The sequence below is a fragment of the Limulus polyphemus genome, unplaced genomic scaffold (assembly GCF_000517525.1).
Source record: "Limulus polyphemus unplaced genomic scaffold, Limulus_polyphemus-2.1.2 Scaffold1174, whole genome shotgun sequence".
NCBI classification, from domain to species: domain Eukaryota; kingdom Metazoa; phylum Arthropoda; class Merostomata; order Xiphosura; family Limulidae; genus Limulus; species Limulus polyphemus.
In genome coordinates, this window is record NW_013666784.1 from 185436 (window position 1) to 208655 (window position 23220).

General features: G+C 33.8%; 1 protein-coding gene across 1 annotated transcript in view; it reads left to right on the forward strand.

Moving 5' to 3' along the window:
* LOC106462463 overlaps positions 1-23220 on the forward strand; it is an 84830-nt gene that overhangs the window by 6800 nt on the left and 54810 nt on the right. Inside the window, exons 2-4 of the mRNA XM_022389735.1 lie at positions 3031-3148; positions 6154-6206; positions 19234-19517. Of these exons, the coding sequence (XP_022245443.1) occupies positions 3031-3148; positions 6154-6206; positions 19234-19517 (455 nt within the window). The remainder of the gene's footprint in view (positions 1-3030; positions 3149-6153; positions 6207-19233; positions 19518-23220) is intronic.

The following is a 23220-nucleotide window of genomic DNA, read 5'->3' on the forward strand; positions in this document are numbered from 1 at the left end:
GGCGCTGTAACAAGTCCTAACACAACCTTGTTTTTATGGCTCTTGAGTAATCATTTTAGAATTTCTGTCTAATCAGAAACAAGTTATCTGATTGATTCGTACCAGTTTTTAATGCTCATCTAAAAGTCCTGGTTCACTTGATTCTATTCGTAACGACCTAGAAAAGATTCCCCCCTCCACACACACACACATGAGCTTCGGAAGAGTTCTTTTTTAGCATTGCCACCACGTAAAGATATCGTTCTTTAGTTTTATTTGCTTGGCTTTGTTGTTCAACACAAAGCTACACAATGACTAATCTGTGCTCTACCAATCACGTGTATCAAAACCAGATTTTTAGCGTTATAAACCTTCAGACTTAACATTGAACAGCAGAACCCGTTCTTTGGAATGGTTATCCAATTTCAGTTTTGTTTAGATTTAAATAGGGAGCGCTTTGGCTAGACAGCGATAACCAAAGTACAGAGAAAAAAAAACGGACCATACGGTTAGGATTATGAAGATTTCACCCTCGCCAGGGACAGTTTAGGCATTCTTTTCTCATTTTTTAAATGCTTTGGGCAAAAAATCAAAGTCTTCACTCGTCAGATGTTAGTTCTCTCTCTCAATGCATTTCTTTTAGATACCAGCTTGTGAATATATTATCTTGATTCTGTTCTGATATCATTGGCTAGGATATGATGTAAATATCAGAGACTGTCTTTATAATATCTCCTTTAGTTCATCATTTGACTATCGAACTTACTTTCTTCTATAATATTGTTGTATTCATTTTAATGCTAATTTATCTGACACTGAACCCTATTCCTTTGAATTTCTAGAATAATCTTACGCTACTATTTTAGAACTTTGTACCCTAAATTACGCCTTTACTAGAAATAATTTTGTGCCCTAGATTAAATTTCCGCCAAAAATATTGGAAGTAGAGAAGTTGGTTGATTGTTTTGCTTTAAAATTTTGAATTTCGAAAAGCTTGTCGTGATATCTGTGGAATGTGCCAGAATACCATAGATTTTACAGTATGTTTCTCCACTTCAATTATATAAACGCCTGGACTACAAAGCTTTAGTTAAAAACAGAACTTTACACACGAATACTGGGGATTAATAATTAGTTCGTCGTGGTTGTTAATCAGCTGTTGGTAGACGACGATTGATACCCGTTGAGGCTGTCATCTCTGCCACCAGCTTGTTGAAGTTTAAACGTTAGCCGTGAATAATGATTTCAGTATGACACTGACTGTTCGGCTCCCCCTAGCAACAGATTGCAGGACCTAGGTTTGAGGTCAACGTTGGCTAGTACGTAACTATTTTATTTATTGGTAATATGTCTACGCTATTACTACAGACACTAAGTCACACTGTCTTCAGTTTCTGCAGATTTTATTACAACTTGCTCTGTTAAACAGCTGACCATTACCAGATAAAGATGGTTGAAATTACAAATGAAAGTTCAACAAACAGAGCAAAAGTGTATTTAATAATGTTTCTTTCATATGTTACGCTAAATCAGCCCTTTTCACGGTTGATAAGAATAAACTTATTTTCTTATTTGGACCTTTTTTTTCTTATATGCAAGATTGGAACACTTTTGTTTTATAATCATATTCAAATTACAATTTTGTATTGTAATCTATTTTTATAGATAGATTTCTGAATAAATTTTCAAGGAAACACGACTTTGGACGAATGCAAATAGCTTTATTTAATAAGGTTAGTTCCTACTCCCTAGTCCTTTTCTTTTAGTGTCCCCAGGTGGGACAACGATAAGCCTACGGACTTTTAAAGCTGAAGTCCAATATTAGATCCCCCGCAGATAGCATAATATGGCTTTACTCTCATAAAAAAAAAAAACAGAACAGAAAACACTTTAATTTGCTTATTTACCATGTAGTTTTAAAAATATTTTCTTTATAACGGTTAAACGGTGTCTAAAATTTATTAAGATTCGCTAATTTTCAAGAATATTGATTGTTGCAAAACTATGTTAAATTTATCTTTGTTTTGAATATAATCAAATATCACGCCTTTTTTTTCTTTACGAAGTTAAAATTAACGTGAAGAAAAAGGTTTCAACTGCTTTCCAGGTTACGTCAGAAGACTATTAACGTTGTATGTATAATAAAAACACATCCATATTGTAAGAGGTGTCGACGAAACATAGAATCAGTAGATGTATATTAATGACAGATGTGTTGTATTGTGTTCAGTCCTCTTATTTTCATCGAACATAGAACACTGGAGGATTAGTAGAAGGTCTTTTGGAATAACGGACCTACATAGTATGTTTCATGACTCTGGTTCATAAGAAGTTTAGGAACCTTCATCTGGAATTGAATTTGTGTGACATTCTTTAGTCTAAATTCTATGAAACTCCCAAACTTTCAGACAGATGTTAGCCTCAGTGCTATAAAACTTTCAAATTTTGTGGTAACTATTTTACTCAAGTGCTACAGAATTTCCAAACTTAGTGGCACATTTTAGTTCAAGTATACTATGAAGCTTCCAAACTTTATGTAACAGAATTTATTCGAAGTACTAAGAAGCTCTAAAACTTTCTGACAGATCTTATTCTAATTGCTACGAAGCTGTGAAACTTCATGCAACAGATTTTATTCCAAGTAGTACGAGGGTTCCAAACTTTATGTTTTAGTTCAAAGTTTTAAGTAGCGAATGTCAAATCATAACATGAACAATACTAAAACTATAGTCTGCTCTGAAGTGATTTGTTATGTAGTCAGTCATGAAAGTCGACGATCAGTTTTATATAATTTTGATGTTTGATATATAAAGAGATTGTTTCTTATAAATAATAAGTTTTTTTTGTAATTAAGCACAAAGCTACACACGGGCTATCTGTGCTCTGCCCACCACGGGTATCGAAACCCGGTTTCTGGCGTTGTAAGTCCGCAGACATACTGCTGTGCCACTGGGGGACAAATAATAAGTATATAAATAAGTTGCACTACGTAAAGAAATAGTTAGCTACTAATTACACATACTTTTCAAGTTGAATTGTTTTTATCTGTAGATCTACATGGACTGGGCGAATAATTACCTGGAAATAGGACGTTTCAAACATTACATTCAAGACTTACAGTTTGACGTTAGTGATGGCGTTTTGCTTGCTGATGTTATTGAAGCCGTTAGTAAGTATTGGTGTTCATCATATTTTATTGTAACAAATTCAAAGTAAAAGTCACCTTTGATCATTGAGCCTTTTTCGTTTGTAGAGAAACACCGTACTGTCCTTTCCCATATTTCCTGCTTGTGAAAATAACTAACCAGGCTATTTCAGGGAAATTATTAAAATCGAGTTTGTCCTTTAAAGACAACCCGACACCAAAAACGGATATTATAATAGAATCAATCAAATCAATCTTTTCACTACCATCTTGGTCCTTTGAATATATGCTGCGTTTGAAAACCAGGTAATTCCTGTGTGTAATGTTTCTTATAATGAGAAAGATAATAATTAGTGTATAAGAGACAGCGCCAATCTCAATGATTACTCTTTATAATATTGTTAAAAAATTCAATCAGTCAACAAATAAAACATTTGGGTAACAAACACAAACAAAGCATTGCCTGGATGACGGAAGTAGCGGGCTCCTTGGAACATGCAAAAAATGTTTTTTATTGTTATCAAAACGTCACACATGACCAACCAGAAGAAGTGTTTTTTTTTTTAAGTACTCCAGGTATTGTTTTTCACGAACCATCACTGACTCATTCGATGTTCTCATATTTGAGTTCAAGGTTCTTTTGGCGGCTTTCATTAGTTGACTCCTATATGTCCATAGCATACAAGAGCTGGAAACCTCTGGCATCACTTCTGTTAACCCCCCTTCCCTTCAACTGATCATAACATTAAGTTGATGGTACCGCTAGTACTGTATTGAAATCTCATAGTGTTCTTAAATTGTTTAATGTTCAATTTACTAATGTAAAACAGAAATATTATAGAATTACTGTAAAAACTAAATGAAAGTAAATACACTAAATCATGCACCATTTTTCGTTAGTTCTTACATGGTTTATAAACTTTATATTTTTGTTGGCTCGTATAAATTACATTAAACTGAATTTTATAAAATCACAAACTTGTTTATCGACATAAAGAGAACGATATCTGGTGTCCACTTATCAGTTGTTCTGTTTTGTGTTATGGCTGTTTAAAACGATACTTACCGGTCCTTTACGTGCAAAACGTAGTGGTAGAGAATAATTTGATTAAGATAAAAATTATTCATATATATACACATACATGCATATACGTACAACTTAAGGACAAGGGACCTGTCGGTCCATCTAGGCCGTCCAATCCACTAAGCTAAACTTAAAATAAAAATAGAACTCTCAAAGTCAGCCCTCATATTTATCAAGCCTTCCCATAAAATCCCTTAATTTAACTGCATCCCCCACATCTGAAGGCAACCCATTCCAAAGGCCAATCATCCTTTTAGAAAAGTAAAGCTGTCTGAGCTGAAGATGACTCCTATCCTGCAAAAATTCATGATTACGTTTCCTAGTCCTACTATTCTTACCAGTAAATACGAAAAAAAGATGATGCATAAACATTATCAACTCCCTTAACAATCGTAATCAGATCCGCTCTAACTCTTCTTTTTTCAAAAGAAAACAATTTCAGAATTCTTAACATGTCTTAATATGACAACCGTATCATCTCAGGTATGATCCTAGTTGCCTTCTTCTAAATCCCTTCCGACATACCTTGTTAGATAACGGAAATCTGTCCACAGTCAACCTCTGATTACAATCAATCTATCTGTCCACAGTCAACCTCTGATTACAATCAATCTCTAACAATAAAGTCGTTTTATCCCGTATAATAGAAAAAAAAACTCAACGAAACCAACAACTACACTAAAATATACTCTATAGATAAAAATTTCAATACAGAAGAAGAATTAGAAAGAATATCAGCAAATCTGTTATAAAATTCTGTTACATTAAAAGACTAAATGTAATTATAATTAGTAAAATGAAATCTATTTTATCATGATTATACGAACATCGTTTTAGAAAATATGACACTGAAATGTCTATTTTGACAGGTAACACATCTTGTCCGCTTATTGAAGTGTTTCATGCGGACGTCCTCTTTAGATGTATATTGTACCTTACATTCTAACCCATTGTATTGTCTCACCACCATCTTAGGTTTGAGTTTGTTGGACTGCTGAATTTTTGAAAAACGTGTTATTATATCATTTTCTGGGCTTATAGTATGAAGGAATTTAAAACAGGTGCTTTTGAGTTTTAATATAATTTGAACATAAAACATTGTTTGTTTGTTTTGAATTTCGCGCAAAGCTACACGAAGGCTATCTGCGCTAGCCGTCCCTAATTTAGCAGTGTAAGACTAGAGGAAAACAGCTAGTCATCACCACCCACTACTCTTTTACCAACGAATAGTGGGATTGACCGTCACATTATAACGCCCCCACGGCTGAAAGGGCGAGCATGTTTGGTGTAACGGGGATTCGAACTCGCGACCCTCAGATTGCGAGTCGAGTGCCTTAACCACCTGGCCATGCCGGGCACATAAAACATATAGAAAGAATACAAGAATAAGAGAAATTCAGAAACGTAAAAAGAACAGGCTGGATAACTTAAATACAAGGATTAGAGGTAAAATTGGTCACTTAAATATTTTATGTATTTTCAAATTCTCATCTAAAGATAATGCCATAAAGGAATATTAAAAACGACTACACAGCATACACTAACACTATAGAAAATATCTGAAGTTCTATTTTTCGTTTAAATCATATATTTATATGAGAACAGCCTTATACAGACGTATGTTTAGATAACAAAAATTTTATTTCCTCACAAAAATAATTTTAGATGACACAGTCTAAAATCAATTTTTAAAATATTTAACTTAACAGCTTTACGTTTTCAGCATAATCTTTAGAGTAGAAAGTTTGAACAATATTAAAAAATATTTGTTTTTAACTGTTCTATGTCTATACCATTGTGTTTTAGGTGGCAAAGTTTCAGAAATATTCAATGATATATTTAATTCATCGTCTTTACACTTACGGCGTTACTTTCAGATGAAACTATTTGAAAAATAAAAAAATAGTTGTTTTTTTGTTTTGTTTTTTTTGGTTTATCTCTGTAGCTGGGTTTCATGTTCCCAACATAGCAAGGAAACCTAAGACGTCGTCTCAGATGGTAAGTTACAATTCCTGTACAACTTTCTGTTTATATTTCCGGCCTAAAGGTGCGTGTAAATTATTTAATTATTTTTCTGAAGACTAGCCAGTTTTTAGAGAGAATGGACTAGTCAATGGCTAAACGAGTTTCGATTTGTAATTCGAGATCTTGTTATTATTGATGGTTAAGTCCTCAGCCAAAGCAGCACTTAATTTCTATTGTACGATTCGTTTAATCTACAAATGAGATCCTCCTATTTATCAGTTTAGAATTTAATTAATTCAATTTTGGGTTATATCAATTTAAGAACCAAACCAATCCTGTTGGATTCAAATAGGTTTTAGTTTTAGTACAAGTAATCTATTCAAATACATCCTGACCTCGAATCAATTTATCGTTTCCTTGTATCGACTTGTGCGTAGTTCTGGTATACAGTTACGCATTTTCACGCTTTCGGTGTAATTTCTTTTTCTTTTTCACCATTTTTAAAGAAAACATTGTTGATATGGAAGTGACCGACTGCCAGAAATCTCGCCAAGTAACATTGTAAATTGTAAACTTGTAAAAGTAAAATATTCTTGTAAGGTTTGCGACACGTGATAGTAAGGAATGTTATGTTTCTTTCAAATTATGGTTATATGAATGAATTTTAATTACAAATTACAGATTTAATGAGAAATCTTAAAAAAATTAAATGAACAGTCAAATCACAATGTTCATTTTTATCGCCCGAATCCTCGTTTTAGGGTTTTAGCTCAGATGTCTTGAAATTGGAATAGAAAGGTGTTGAAGTTGTTCAGCGGTGTTTAAATAAGAGAGCATCATTACTTATAGGCTGCTTAGCTGTGTGTGTTTATGCAAAAGGGCAACATTTTTTATAGAATATTTACAGCTGTGTAATGTTTGAGGAAGAAGGCAATATTCCTTATACACTACTTATAGTTGTATAATGTTTGAGGAAAAAGGCAGCATTTCTTATAGACTACTCATAGTTAAGTGGTGCTTGAGGAAGAAGGCAGTATTTCTTATTGACCGATAATAGTTGAATGATACTTGAGGAAGAAGGCAGCATTTCTTATATACTTATCATAGTTAAGTGGTGCTTGAGGAAGAAGGCAGTATTTCTTATATACTGATTATTGTTGAGTGGTGCTTGAGGAAGGATGCAGCATTTCTTAAAGACTGCTAATAACTGGGTGGTGTTTGAATAAGAGGGCAACATTGATTATTAGACCGCTCATAGTTGAGTGGTGTTTAAGGAAGAAAGCAAAATTCTCTAAAAACTGCTAATAACTGGGTGGTGTTTGAATAAGAGGGCAACATTGATTATTAGACCGCTCATAGTTGAGTGGTGTTTAAGGAAGAAAACAAAATTCTCTAGAAACTGCTCTAAGATGAGTGGCGATTAACGAAGAGGGCAGTACCCTTGCGTACTGTTCACTCTAATTTATCTTAATTGATCCAAAACACAAGATCAGGACAGGTGGAGCTTACCATACACCACATAATGAATCAGCAAACCGCACGTCATGATTCATTATTTACCCTTGCAATTGGAAAATAGCAACACGTCTCTCAGGATACTTAACCGTTTATCCTTGTTGTTTTTTTATTAACCTGTAAAACGGGTTTTTTACTCTTATTACAAATAAAGTTCTTAGCCAGAATAAAGCTCCTCAAAAAAGAGAAACTATTTTTATCAAATGAAGAGCTCTTTGTTTCCACGTGTTAAATAACTAGTCTTTCGTTACATGTCGAAACCCTTATTGTTATTGGTCATTTAGATTGTTTATATCTCACCACTTACAACTCTCCCACAAACTGTACATTAAATTTAAACATAATAACACTCTCGGGCATATTTTAGTATACTTGAAAATTTCAAATAACTGGTATAATTTTTTCTAGTTCTTCCTGCGTTAACCAGAAAAGTATCAATAGGAATCAAAACTGTGGACTTTTAGCTGACGATCCAAGTCGGTAACGCAGGTTCAGTTTTATCGTGTCTTTTTATAATACTAACAACAGTATTGTAAAATTATTTTGATCTAAGAATATGAATCTGGATATATCATGAATACTTCACATTATGTATTAAGGAATTCGTAGGAACGTTTATGAAGTTTAAGATGTCGGATTTCCAGTTTAGAAATGGGTAGTGTGTAATTTCGGACCAATGTAGAATATATAAATTGTTACAATATAGTAATAATGTATGTTGAAGTAGGATCAGGGTAGTGCATATTGTAACAATATGGTATATGTGTTAGATCAGAGTAGTGTGTATTGTTACAATGTTATAGCAATATATTTAAGTTTCAGACAAGTTTAATATATACGTATAATTACTTATTTACTGTTAAGCAGTAGTGTATGTTAAAACCTTAAATCAGTATGATGGTAACTGCTGCAATATTGCAGTAAAATGTAAAAGTATAGACCAACCCAGTGTTTAGTCTTTATATATGTTATTAGCCTAGCTAAAACTTTCAGATCAATGTAGCGTATTTGTAACAATGAAGTTATAATGTATGTAAACTTTCAGGCCATTGTAGTGTATATTGTTATGATGTAGTAGTATTATACGTAAACATCCAGATCTGTGAAGTGTATAATATTACAATGTGGCTGTACAATTCATGTCAGTGCACTATTATTACAGATAGTATTATATGTAAAACTTTAGATCAGTGTCAGCGTAGTGTATATTATTACAGATAGTAATATATGTAAAACTTTAGATCAGTGTCAGCGTAGTGTATATTATTACAAAGTGGAAGCATGTGTTCATGTTCGGATCCGAGAAGTGTGTATTTGTTACAGTGCTTCAAGAATATATACCACGTTTATGTGGCTGTTTCTATGTTCTTCTTTTGAACTGAAAAACCTGTAGTCTGCAGAATTTGATTATGAGTCCACTCTTTAACCTTTTCCTATTCAAGATAGTTGGTCATTTGACAAGAATTAGACACAGTGATAATTAGCTACTGTTTCCATCAAGTCAATAAACGAACGTACACATGAAGAAGGGAAACTTCCTTTTTTTTACGTCCAAAGTACACACTCCTGTGTATGTATGCTGGCATCGTTTAAGATAAAGTTTCTAAAAACTACGACCCAGAGACCATGATCAGCTGCTAACATTTCTATAATATTGTTGTATTAAAAGATCGACTCAGAATAGAGGGTAAAGTAAAAAAGATAGCCTCATTTCCGCTTCCTTTGTTTGGCAGCACACTATCCTAATTTCTCTCTGCAGTTCAGTTTGGTAAATTTTATCATAGATCTCAATGTTGTGTCTGAGTTAGAAAACGGAAACTTAGTTAAGGTTTTTGTTGAAGTATTCGAGTGGAACCGGATGCTCATATGTTTATCCTTCTTTGAATGGTCCTTCAACGCCATCTTTTATCTCCTTAAGCTCTTCGCTCTGTCATCTTCATCTAGTTTTCCACTGAATGTAGGACTCCTGCTACGGCAGAATCTATTTTTTATAAGCTTAAGTATATCTTTATAAATAGAAAGTAGAACTTTGAGTTCGGTGATAAGAAAAAAAAATATTTTCATATGTCGTCGTCGTAAGTGTATTATGTTTCACTGATGCAATAGTCCCATGTCCAAAGAGCTGTTCCTTATGATCTGGAGTTAGATATATTAAACAGACAGGTAGACAGATGAACTTAAAGAAATCAGTTTTTATCCTAACCTTTCAATGTACATAGGTTTGATCAAACGTTGAAGCCTTTTCTTGTTAACGCAAAATTTAGTGAAAAATTCACCAACATTTTTTAACTGAAATACTCGATACTAATTGTTGGTATACTTTTCAGTATTTAGTTAAAATAAAGAATATAAGAATGAAATCTGAATGCAAACGTTTGATGTTAAACTAAAAAGTTACGAATAGTTAATTTTAGACCGCCACTATTTTGTTTATATACAAAACTGGAAATGATTATGAAAACATTGAATAAAATGGGTATAAAATGCAGTAATTATATAATTGCTCCCGCTCCTCTATTGTATGAAAATGAACTACACCAGAGTCTAATCACGTGTTGATAGTTTACACTGTCATTGGCTGTCATCCAACCACTTATGTAGTGTCGCACCAGCATAATGCTTATCAGAGTACATGCAGTAATATTACTCCAAGCACTAGTGTGGTGTTGCATTCGTGGCCCCAAGAGCAGAACTGGCACGTGACACACCTTTATAAATCAAAGTTTTGGTTGGTGAAACTACTCCATGCGATAAATTGACGCTAAATTTCATGTGTCAGTATGAACTATGTGAAAATTCTGGAAAGAGTTCTTGAAAGTGATACTGTTGATAATAAAAGCGGTGAAGGTAGAAAGCTCAAGTCTTAAAAAGTGTTGTTGAATAACTCAGGGTAAATTTTTTACATGATACACGAAAATCCAGTAGAGGTGTAAGTAAAGGTGTAAATATTACCCCTAGAATATTAATATACACATTAGCACGAAGTATTCTCGTTGAATGAGTAGCTACTCAATAACCAATGTTTAGGAAAGTTAACAAAACTAAAAGGCTGAAATGGGCATTACACTTCAGACAATTGAATCAGCAAAGCTAAGCAAGATGCTATTAACAGATGGATATATAATTTTATGGCATCACGGTCAACTTACAACACTTACATCGAAGCATATTTGGGGAAAATACAAGTGTGACATCTCAGCCATTAGTGTTGGAAATCGACATAAAACTGATGGCATCTTGACTGCAGAAAGGTACAATCAGATGCTTTTCTATCATGAGTTTTTCTCAGAAATAGGATCTGTTGGTCATGAGTTCATCGTTCAGCAAGAAAATGCTTCCATGCATTCAACAAATGCGATGAAACGATAGGTGATAAGAACAAAAAGGCCGATGAAATACTTATAACAATGCCTTATCTTAGAAAAAATACCGATATGAATACTGTTAAGGCTGTATGGACTTAGATGTAAACTGGAAAGGTCAAATGGCAATAAAGAAATTCTACTGAATTGTAGGGAATAATACAAGCATTTGGAACAATATTTCACACTCTTTTGTTAAAAAAACGTATGGTAACATGAAAGTAAGATGTACTGCTCTGCTTAAAGCAAATACGATACTAACGCTTTGTAAAAGTTATTCAGTTTTATTCTGTATTTGCTGTAATGTTATATTGTTCTAAATAAATTGACCACTGAGTTGCAATTACTTATTGCTTGTGACTCCTTGATGTATCACCTTTGCGTGGCTTGATGTTTAGGGCATTCGACTCGCAATGTGCGAGTCGCGGGCTCGAAACCTGCCACCGAACATGCTCGCCATTTCAAAGATGGAGATGTTATAATATGATGGTAAACACACTATTCATTGGTAAAGAGTAGCCCAAGAGGTTGCGGTAAGTATTGTTGACTAGCTGCCTTCCTTCCAGTCTATCACTTCAAAATTATGGACGTGTAGATTTACGTGAAATCTATAAACAAACAATCACATTTGCGGTTTTATCATACTTGCCAATACTCTATATTGCTTATTACTCTTTCGTTCAACATATTTCCTTTGTTACAAGTAGCATTTAGATGTATTTAGTGGGTACTGATTTGTTGTTAGTGTCATATAGTTCATTGAAGGCTTACTGGATTACTGGTAACTCTAAATTTTAATGATTCTCCAGAAAATACCTGGAAATGTTTTGAAAATTTACGAATGCCACTGACGAACGTTTACAACTCTCACAAAATATTTGGTGTGCGCTTAAAATTCACAGATTGCTTGGTGAATAAAATACAAATTTCACTGAAAAACCCTAAAAATAGGCAAATCATTATAAAGCTTCCACAAGGTGGATTAAAAATAGGTCAAAGTTAAACAATTTAACTGTATAATTTGTAAAAATTCTACAAAGTAGATTAAGAATAAGTAAAAATTAAACAATGTAAATAGAGAATTTGTAAAGAGTTTACATGGTGAATCAGGAAAATGTAAATGTTCCAATAAGGTGAATGAAGAGAAGGGAGAGGTTGTATAAAGTGAATCAGGAAAATATAAAGGTTCCAATAAGGTACATGAAGAGAAGGGAAAGGTTATATAAGGTGAATCAGGAAAATGTAAAGGTTCCAATAAGGTAAATGAAGAGAAGGGAAAGGTTATATAAGGTGAATCAGGAAAATGTAAAGGTTCCAATAAGGTAAATGAAGAGAAGGGAAAGGTTATATAAGGTGAATCAGGAAAATGTAAAGGTTCCAATAAGGTAAATGAAGAGAAGGGAAAGGTTATATAAGGTACATGAAGAGAAGGGAAAGGTTCCAATAAGGTGAATGAAGAGAAGGGAAAGGTACATGAATAATATATAAATGTAATCATATGGTGGTTAAAGAAAAGATAAGTATTCTATAGAACAGGAAATGATTTTAATAAGATGAATGAAGAGTAGTGAAAGTAAACATAAGAGTAGGGAAGTATAATCACGAAGTAACTGACGAATAGACAGACGTTTCTCAAGGTAGTTGAAGAATAGGTGAAGTTCCACAAAGTGTGTAAAATGTTTAATCTTTTTTTTACTAAAATAGATTTTCTAAAGTATAGATACGACTGTTGTCCAGTTTCGCTTGTACATGGTATCTCAAAGATTTCTAGTACGAAACAGGAATTTGAGATCATATCTTGTAATTATTACTTTTATTGTCACAAAAGTAAAAGTAAAGTGTCTTTAGTTGATTTTTGTATCAACTTATGAAACACGTACATGATTTAAAAACTTTATTATCTTTAAAAGCGATTCGTAGACTTTGTTGATTGGTAGAATTTGTTTGTGTTGGTATGTCACTTCTGGCTAAGTCTGCACAATATTTTGGCTTTGAGCCTGAATTTTTTTTTTAATTGTACCATTTGATAGTAATTCTGTAAATTTTATGCATTCATTGTCATGGTTATTATCTTTTTCTTCACTAACCTGGTTAATTCTTACCGAGAAGTTATGGGGTGGTTAGAGAAGAATGTAGTGTGTTTTTGGGAAATTGCCAAAACCAGCAGGCAGTAGAGAAATCTCATTTGTCACTACCCGCTGGCTTCCTACCTCCAACACGCGTGTGGAAGTGGCGGGAACAGATAACCAATGTCGCCGTCCTCAGTCATTCATTGTATTGCAGAGAATGAGCCAATCACAGTATTCCAACATACACCATGCTTTGGCTATGCTCCTTTCTTATGTCCAAGTCTAAGACAACTCAGCCACCCATCCCGTACTTCACTATTAATAATGATTCACCCGTCAGCGACACGTCTTGCGATAAGGTAAGCCTGACGTCACGCACTGGACAGTCATTTCCTCTTCGTGAAACAGAATTATTCAAAACAATGTTAGTTCACTAAAATAGATCGGCGAATTCGCCATGAGAAAGTAGCCTGAAGAAATACTTCTATTATAAGTTCTCGGTAACTTTCATAAGTAAGTAAACATTATTCCTATATCTTCGACTAATGATTATGACATTTTGAAATATCAGTGTAATAGAAGTTAAAGCCTAAGCACACTGTTCACAGTTTATCTAACTATTGTTTACGTAAGAAATATGTTAGGGTTTGTTGACTAAAAGGTAATTGTGTAAATATCCAGATTGAGATAGAAATAAATCGTGGACAATTCACAGAGACAGAGAGAGAGAGAAATAATATAAATCGTGGACAATTCACAGAGACAGAGAGAGAGAGAAATAATATAAAACGTGAACAATTCACAGAGAGAGAGAAGAAAAAAAATAACATAAATCGTGGACAATTCACAGACAGAGCGCGAGAGAGAAATAATATAAAACGTGGACAATTCTCAAAGAGAGAGAGAGAGAAATAACATAAATCGTGGACAATTCACAGAGAGAAATGGAGCGATAACATAAAAGGTGGCCAATTCACGCCGTATTTTATGATTTCTAATTGATCATTTTTCTTTTCAAGTACCAAGGGATGCTCTTTAGTTTTTTTTTACGCTAATTGAAAATAAGAATTTATAGTGAGATTTTATACGCTGTTTTTATTCGTAACTAGTATTATATTTTTACATACTATTTTCAAACTTGATGTTCCTCCCATTTCATTATCTGGTTTCCTAACACTTTCAACAATAAAATCTGCAGTTTAAGAGGAACAGTCGCCAACTAGTTATCTCCGCCACCGAGAGTGGACGAAGGTTATGTCCCCCCCCCCCCGTGTGTGTGTGTTTGTCAGCAGTATATGTCGAAAACGGCTAAATGGATTTGTAAGAAAGTTGGTATACATTTGGACTATGACCCAACTTAGAAGTTCTCGTTTGTTAGGGTCAAAGGTCAAGGTTACAGCAAGGTCACGAAAATCCAAATAATCCCAATCTGTTAATATGGGAGCGATTTTTTCACTATTTTTGCTCTATAACTCAGCCAAAAACGATTGGATTTTGATTAAACTTCGTGGACATATGTAGAATATTATTCCTTATTGTCCTGAAAAAAAAATGATGCTTGTCGTTTGGTAACAACGAGCATACGGACACATTTTCGTATTTTTTGAGAGACGAATATGATCAACGCTGCTTGGCGGAGGTATGTACTAATCTATTCTACTTCTATATCTCGTCTGATATTCAAATTTACTTGTGGAATTTAGTGTTTAATAAAAGTCTCCGAATGCTTTAATCAATAACGACTGTCTTCAACCCATTACGTTTCTTGTTCAACTTGATTCGACAGTTTGGCTTGTAGCTATAGTTGTTTGAACAGTGGGCTGGAGCAGATGGTTACAGTGTCTGCATCAGTTTCATACTCAAAATGTTAACCAATCATGTTTTTCCTGCACCTATAATCTTATCCACATGATTTAAGTAGAACTTGTTTGGTTTCGGGGGGGGGGGGGGTTAAAGTCAATTTGTAAAATTATGAGATTTCAAATGAGCTTTAAAACATTTATAATAACAGCCTGAATGTGTGATTTCCTTTGCCTGATACTCGTTTACATTTTATGTCTGTTACAAGCTTTTATATCTGATCACTAGGGTACTAGTTTAAATATTTGATTTACAAGGTACTATCTACTAGCGTATTAGTTCAGTACCTAGTCTGTATGATGCTATTTGAAGTACTTGATACATATAATAATTCGTTTCAATTGTCCGGATGATGAAAATAACCAATGTGACATTGGTATAAATACGTGATTGGCAAGTTACTACTTCACGTAAGAGTTGTGCATCCATAACACTAGTTTACGTTTCTAGGCTCTAAGGCATTACACTAAGTATCTTGTCTGTAAGGTACTTAGTAAGGTATAAGTTTAAGTATCTTTTCGTGAGATACTAATTTAAGTATCTGACCAGTATGGTACTTTCTAGAATACTTGTATTAGTGAAACCAATATATGCTCGATATGATACCAATTCAAGTGTTTTACTTCATTGGTATTAATTTGAGTAGCTGTACTGTATAACACTAGTTCCGGTATTTCGTGTTTTGTGTGTGTGTGTGTGTTACTGTTATAAATACACTGTATTTGATACTTAGTATATTATGTCAGCGGTCACTAGGGTACTAGTTGAACTCTCAGATATCGGGTTTGTGCGGTACTTAGCTCATATAAGTGGATTTGTGTGTTTGTTGAATTTCACGCAAAGCCATTCGAGGGTTATCTGTGTTAGCCGTCCCTAATTTTGAATGGTTAGACTTGAGGGAAGGTAGCTATCAACACCACTCACTGCCAACTCTTGGAATGCTTTTGTCAGACCGAACAATGGGATTTGAACATCACTCTTATAACGCACCCATGATCTCAAAGTCAAGAGCGCGATTTTGTATCCTATTTTTGCGGTAACGGAAAGCGAACAATGGTTCCTCAGATGCCCAGTTCGGCACGTTAAACATAAGACCGCCCAACACCTGGTCTTGTGTTATTTAGTTCAAATATCTAGCTTGTGCAATATTTAATTTTTTGGTATTTTCCACCTGAATGACACCGTATGCGACACGTGGGCTAAACAGTCAGAAACAGTCATTCATTTAGAGCTGCTAACCAAAAGGAGTCAATCAGTCAGCAGCGCGATTCACTGGCACTATTATAACGTTCCTCAACTGACAGTGAAGAGCCTGTACAACTGCGTATAGTGTCTCGAGCATTGAATTTTTGATCGACAGCCCAGTGCCCTAATTACTAGACCATGCCCACTGGCTCTTAATTCAAGCATCTGGTCTGTTGGATACGATACACCAAGAATTTGATAATTAACGCATTAGTCACACAAAGAATCCGATAATTAACACATTAGTTCAGTACCTGGCCTCTTAGTTGAAGTTTGGATCTGTATAGTTTAACTATTTAAACTCCGTGGTAGTGTTTAAACTATCTATTCGATATGGTAGTAGTTCAAGTATCTGGTATTTTTAGTAACGGTACCAGATTTGTTCGTAAACGCTGTATTTCATTATGACGGGCCCTCAAGTGGCTCAGCGACAAGTCTGTAGGCTTACAATGCTTAAAACCAGGTTTCGATACCCTTGGTGGGCACAGCACAGATAGCCCATGGTGTATCTTTGGGCTTAACAACAACCAACCAACTTTATGACGTAGATTTTTTATCAACTGTTCAGTTTGCTTATTGTTGAAACCTTGTTTAATATACCTCAATATTTCTTGTACAATTTTCCTGTAAACTTCTGTCTTGCGACACTTCAAAAATTCAAGGAATTTCTTGGCAAACGTTCATCTTCTTTTTGTTTTTCTGTGACCTGGTAATTTCGTGGTTATTAATATTATTTTTATTTTAAGACACTAATAAGACAAGTAAGAATTAAAGGACCGCGCCTATTTTAATATCATAATATAAAATATCGTAAATCATTACAAACAATGGAGAGTTCAAAAACTTAAAAAATATAGACTCGAAAATCTTGAGCTTTTACTCATTATATGACGGCCATGTTATTATAACATGAAATGCTTGAATTTCACGTTTGCTTAGATGGATTATGTAAGCATAATTCATAGTTATCAAAAAAACTATTAAGATGGTCTTTCTTTATACAATTCAACAATGTAAACAACTCTGAAACTGTTTTTAAGCAGGTGAAGAATATAAACAACAAGAAATCAATGTAATTTCAAACAGTTCAAGATTAAAAACATCAAGAAAACTGCGTATTTCTAACGCAGTTCAATAATGTAAACAGCACGAAAACCTCTATTTTTCACGCAGTTTTTATTAATAGAAATATAATTTGTGTGGATTGTTTTCAACATTATAAATGTTAATATAATTAAACTGTTTGTATTATTTTTAAAGAATATTCCACTTGTTCACACTTTACTCCATTGATTCAATTTCTTTTTTCAAAGCAGTTAAATGAAAAACTGAATCTGTAGCCATAGTTTCAATACTTGCTTTAAATCTCGTCAAGAAAAATGAGTTTTTCCTCTTTTTTTTAAATAAATAAACAGAACAATTATTTCTTTCCACAGGGTCTTCGACTCTCTCACACAAAATATTTTTTGCTATTCATTTTGTCTTGTTTTGGGGGCATGTTTTTATTAGTGAGAGTTTGTGACTGAAATTGAATCAGAATTAGTCATACTCGGTAATAACATCGCGAAATGCAAGTTTCAAACTGGATTCTCAAGTTTGGCTGGCATGAAGAAGAAAAAAACGACTTTATCTTCTTAAATAGAATAATCAAAACTTAAATAGTGTATTAGAGGTTAAAGTTTTACAATAATAAGCCGCGTCTGTTCTGCCATATATCGTGGAACTTGAGGCTAACATTACTGATGAGTAAGAGAGTTACTTAAGACAAATGGGTAACCTTCGTCGGCAGATCTGGTTTTCATTAGACTTATAGTCGTATAGCTGACCTTGGCATGAGAACCTGGGTTCAGATGACACTGTAAGAAAGACTTAATGGAAAAGTACGTTTTTCTAAATCTCTATTAAGGGTTTTTTGTGTGTTTTTTATACATTTTTTAGATTTATTGCGGAAAGTTGTGCAAAAATTTGTCAGGTTATTATTTCACGTCAAAACTTAAAGCAGAAAGCTTGAATGAAGAAAACCTAACAAAACTGTGAATAGTAAAATTTTAATATTTAAAACATATGCACATGGTGATCACAGTTCTATATAAAAATAATTGGTCTGTAGATTGCATTGACTAATTGGCATGGCGTCTGGAATTGGCACACGTGTAGTGTCTAATTTGATCACTATCTCCACTCCAAATCATCAGTGATCAAGCTCATAAAACATAATATTTGAAATCCTGGTATCATTATAGTGCAAAATAGTGATGTAATATTACACTGGTATTGTACACTTGTAGTGTTAAAGAACGATTTAATGACTTAGTATATCGTAGTTTTATTGCTAGTGTTAAACAATGATTCAGTTGCAGTCTAGTGAACAGAGGTTAAGTATGTAACATCAAAACGATTTTGGAACTACACCACGTCGTTACAGTTTGTGTCTCCACGTCCGGTCACGTTCTGACGACTGTGCGTGTTAATTCAGGTCAATACTCTCTAACCACCTTAAAAGTTATTGTATTACATGATTATTATTCCAGTCAAGTCACTTGAAAGAATTTGAGATGGCTACTAAACTGCCTTCAGTGGTACATGAACACTTCATACTTCCTACTGCTAGATCTGGTCACATCAAAACAAAGTGTAATATTGTGAATGGACTGTTTATACTTCAGGAAAATCACTTTTAACCTGCTGACACATCTGAAGGCAAGCCTTTTTATTATTTTTGTTAATATAAACTATATTCTATATAAATTATACAAAATAATATAGGTAAACTAAATTTCTCATGCGTTTAAGTTATTTAGTGTTATATGTTTTTATTATAAACTATATTCTATATTATATAACTGAGATATTCATTTATTATTATAAACTGTATTCTACAGTTAAACTACATTTCTTCATGTTTTGAACTATATTCATCATTTTTGTTTATCATTATTTGTTTTTTATTATTTTTATTACAAAATATATTCTATATTATATAACTGAGTTACGCTTTTGTATTTCTAGTGCAATCATGAGGCAGAGCTACAAAAGTCTACATCTGGCTCTGGTACTTCCGCCCAGATGCAGCAGCCTACAATAACAGCATACTGTACAGAATCAACTAAATACAAGTTTACACACTATCGTCAGAAGCACATCACTAACAAACTCGTTAATTTTATTGCCGGTACACTACAACCCTTCTCAGTGGTGGAGTCAAAAGATTTTCAAGATCTAATGGCAGCCATGGATTCTAGGTATATTTCTTCCAGTCGCAATCATCTGTCCACAACGTTGATCGAGAGCAGGTTTGATAAAGTCCAACAAAAAGTCATATCTCTACTGCAACTTGTACTCAACATCAATGTCACTGTGGATATCTAGAGTAGTAGACAAATGTGCAGTTTTCTTGGTGTCACTGGTCATTTTATACTTGACTGGAAAATGCAAACAGTCATGCTGGCATGTCGGCGTTTCAAGGTGCGTCACACATCTAATAACATTGCAGCTCAATATGAAGAAATAATAAATCCTTTTAACATCAACAACAATGTGTCATATGTGACATCTGATAACGTATCCACCATGATGATTCAAGGCTTTATGCTTGCCTGGATTTGAACCGCAAACACTACCTAGTGTGAAGGATGATGATAGTTCATCTAAATATAGTTACTCAGAAAATGAACTTTTGGATGAATCTAAGTCAGCAGACAATTTATCCGAATGTCTTCCTAAAAATGAACCTTGCTTTTCCCACACGACGCAATTTGTGGTTAGGGATGGCATGAAAAAAACTGGACCACTGCTGAAAGTACTTTCCAAAGCATTAGCCATAGTGTCCTACATTCGAAAATCAACGCAAGCAACTGATCTACTTGATGGAGAGACCAGAGTTTAATCAGTAATACCAACATGATGGAACTCAGAAATTAAGATTATTAAGTCTTTAATTAAGATTCCACAGGAGAAGTTGGATAATCTAGGTATTGGTACATCGAAACTTAATGTTCATGATCGAACTATGCTTGCAGATTTGGTGACAATACTGACATCTTTTGAAGGGGCAACTGATTTCACCCAGGGTCAGAACATTGTTACCTCCATTTATGTAATGTCATGTGTTTATGGGCTGATAACTGAGATTGACAGCATGCTGTCCAGATTTAATTTCAATCTTGTCTCTGCACTGAAGAAATATGTTCACGCCCTGCTGACTCAGTATGAGCAACGAAAAATATTCTGCTTGGCTGCGGCAGTGGATCCCAGATTTAAACTTGACTAGTGTTTCACTAGACCTATGGTCTATGAATCCAATCAAATGATCCTGCAGCAAGAAGTCAAGAAAGTTTCCTTAACAAATAAACCCTACAACCATGGAACCCCAAAGAGGACTGTAAATCCCCCCCCTCGCAAAAGAAGTAAACTCTTTAGTTTCTTTGCTGCCTCCAAGAAACCATCCACCTAATCTTCAGAGGATACAGATATCAACGCCTACCTCGATGATTCTTGTATTCCTGAAGAAAACAACCTTCTAGATTATTGAAAGATCCACAAAAAAAACTGTCCTACCATATCTCTACTAGCCAAACGCTACCTGAGCGTTCCAGCATCCTCTGAGTTTATTTAGCAAAACCCTCAGACCTGATTGCTGCCGTCTCACGAACAAGACATTTGAGACTGATGTTTATAAAGAACAATGGACGGTTATAATATCTATTAATCTCCTTTAAAAATATATTTTTTGTCCTAAAACTTTGTTATTGCATTTTGAAAAATAAAAGTATTGAAATATTATTCGTTCGAATTTTGTTTGTTTCGGTTTCTAAGAAGTTTGTTTCATAAAAAAATAATATTGAAATCTTATCGTCTGCTGTTTTATCATTATTGCATATTACCTTACAAAGTATTCATGAATGTATTCCTATGTAATCATATTCGAATACTTAGCATTTTTCCTGTATTTGTTTTCGTATTCGTATTTGTATTCGATTATTGATCTCCACTATTCGCCCCATCGCTGGTTGATAAAACAGCTAGCGCGTGTGAATATGTTCATAAGGAATTAACATTAAAATGATTTTCCAAATAATATAACAGATAACATCATACATAATTATTTAGATATAGTTAACAATCTTCAACAAGTGATATTCAATGTTTCATGATATTACCTTATGCAGGTAAACGTGTATTAAATGTAAAGAAAACAAAATCGTGTAAGCTATTTCATGGCTCATGGATCCTATACACAAATTGACTTAAGAACTAGTTTTTAAACATGAGAATAGAATACAATTTTTGCCAAAGGCAGAAAAAATTTCATACTTGAAAATATCGAAAGTTTTTTTTTTTAAATTCAAATGTCCTAGATGTAATTTTATTTATATCGATTTTACAAATAGCTTGTTAGAAACACTTATAAAGAAACGCGCAAATTTAGTGACGAATAATAAATTCGGTATACGTGATCATGTGTTCAGTGAATCTGACATTGTCATACATAACAGTGTATTTAAAAGCCTGTTACATTTGTTCCCAAAAGCGATTAATTTTCGGTGGCATCGCACTATCTACTATACGCTAAATAAGGTCAAAATGTAGTTGTGGTAAATTCCGTTCCACCACGACTTTACATCGGCTGTAGTTGGCACTTGACTTGCTAATTTGCATATTCAAAAATCTTCTCAATATAATGTGCTCAACCTCTGTAGTATTATTGCCAGTGTTAAATACGAACAAATGATAAAATATTGTAGCATTGTTGTTATTATTAAACAATTACGCTATATAATTTGTATTGATAAATGATAATATAACGACACACTATTGCGGTAATTTTGGTTGTGTTAAACAACGTAGATGAACTCTGCTAAAACATGCGTGAATTGTGTGTTTAAATGTAGAACTAGATCTATAAAGTGAGTAGAATATGAAAAAGTTTAAATGAATTATAAACAAAGTAATTCTAGTATTGCCATAATGTGACTAAACCGTATTTCAGCTTCAGTTAGAAGCTGAGTAAAGCACTGGCAAGTCCAGCACAGGGCATAGTCGGTGCACGCCTCCTAGCCAAAAAAAAAAAAGAGTTAAGGATGTATCCGGAGCCACTTTCCTTAATCACTTGTCACTTAAAGCGGAGCCCTTGATCTCCAGCTGCACCTGGTTACGCCTATCCTCTTGAAAATCATGGACCCACTAGTGTAACATATTTTAATTCTGTTATGTCAAGATTTATGTATGATATCTAATCAATTCACGTTATCTTGATCTGTGTTTAGCCTAGCTTTAACTAGTTTATTTTATATTTAACTGAAATTAGACTATATCTAAGTGTGTCATGCAATATTGACTTGACATCAGACTAACGCTAACTAACTTAGAACGCTTAAAGCGTCTTTTCACTTTTAATCTTATCTTTTACTGAGGGTTGTACGTTATAGATGGAGATCGGGTAGAGGATTGGGCCATAGTGTGTTTAAGTTAGAACTAAGAACTCTGTCGGATCATATTGGGATAGTTGCTGCGATTTATGGGATATGGATATTTAACTGGTGGATTGTGGCAACGATAAATAGTAACAGCACAAGAGATCGACAGTCATTGATAGATGAAATAACATTGTTTGTTTTAAATGCTGGATTTTTAGGTTAAATGTTCATCTGGAAGGAAAACTGTTTTACATCTTAAATGTATGCTGACATTTGTAGACGAGGAACCCACTTTGATACTAATAATGGTTGGAGACTGCTTGAATGGGTAATGAAGAAAAACTTTAATATAAGTTTAACATAACAGCAAATGTACAACTAATAATTGTTGGAGACGGCTTGAATGGGTAATGAAGAAAAACTTTAATATAAGTTTAACATAACAGCAAATGTACAACTAATAATTGTTGGAGACGGCTTGAATGGGTAATGAAGAAAAACTTTAATATAAGTTTAACATAACAGCAAATGTACAACTAATAATTGTTGGAGACGGCTTGAATGGGTAATGAAGAAAAAC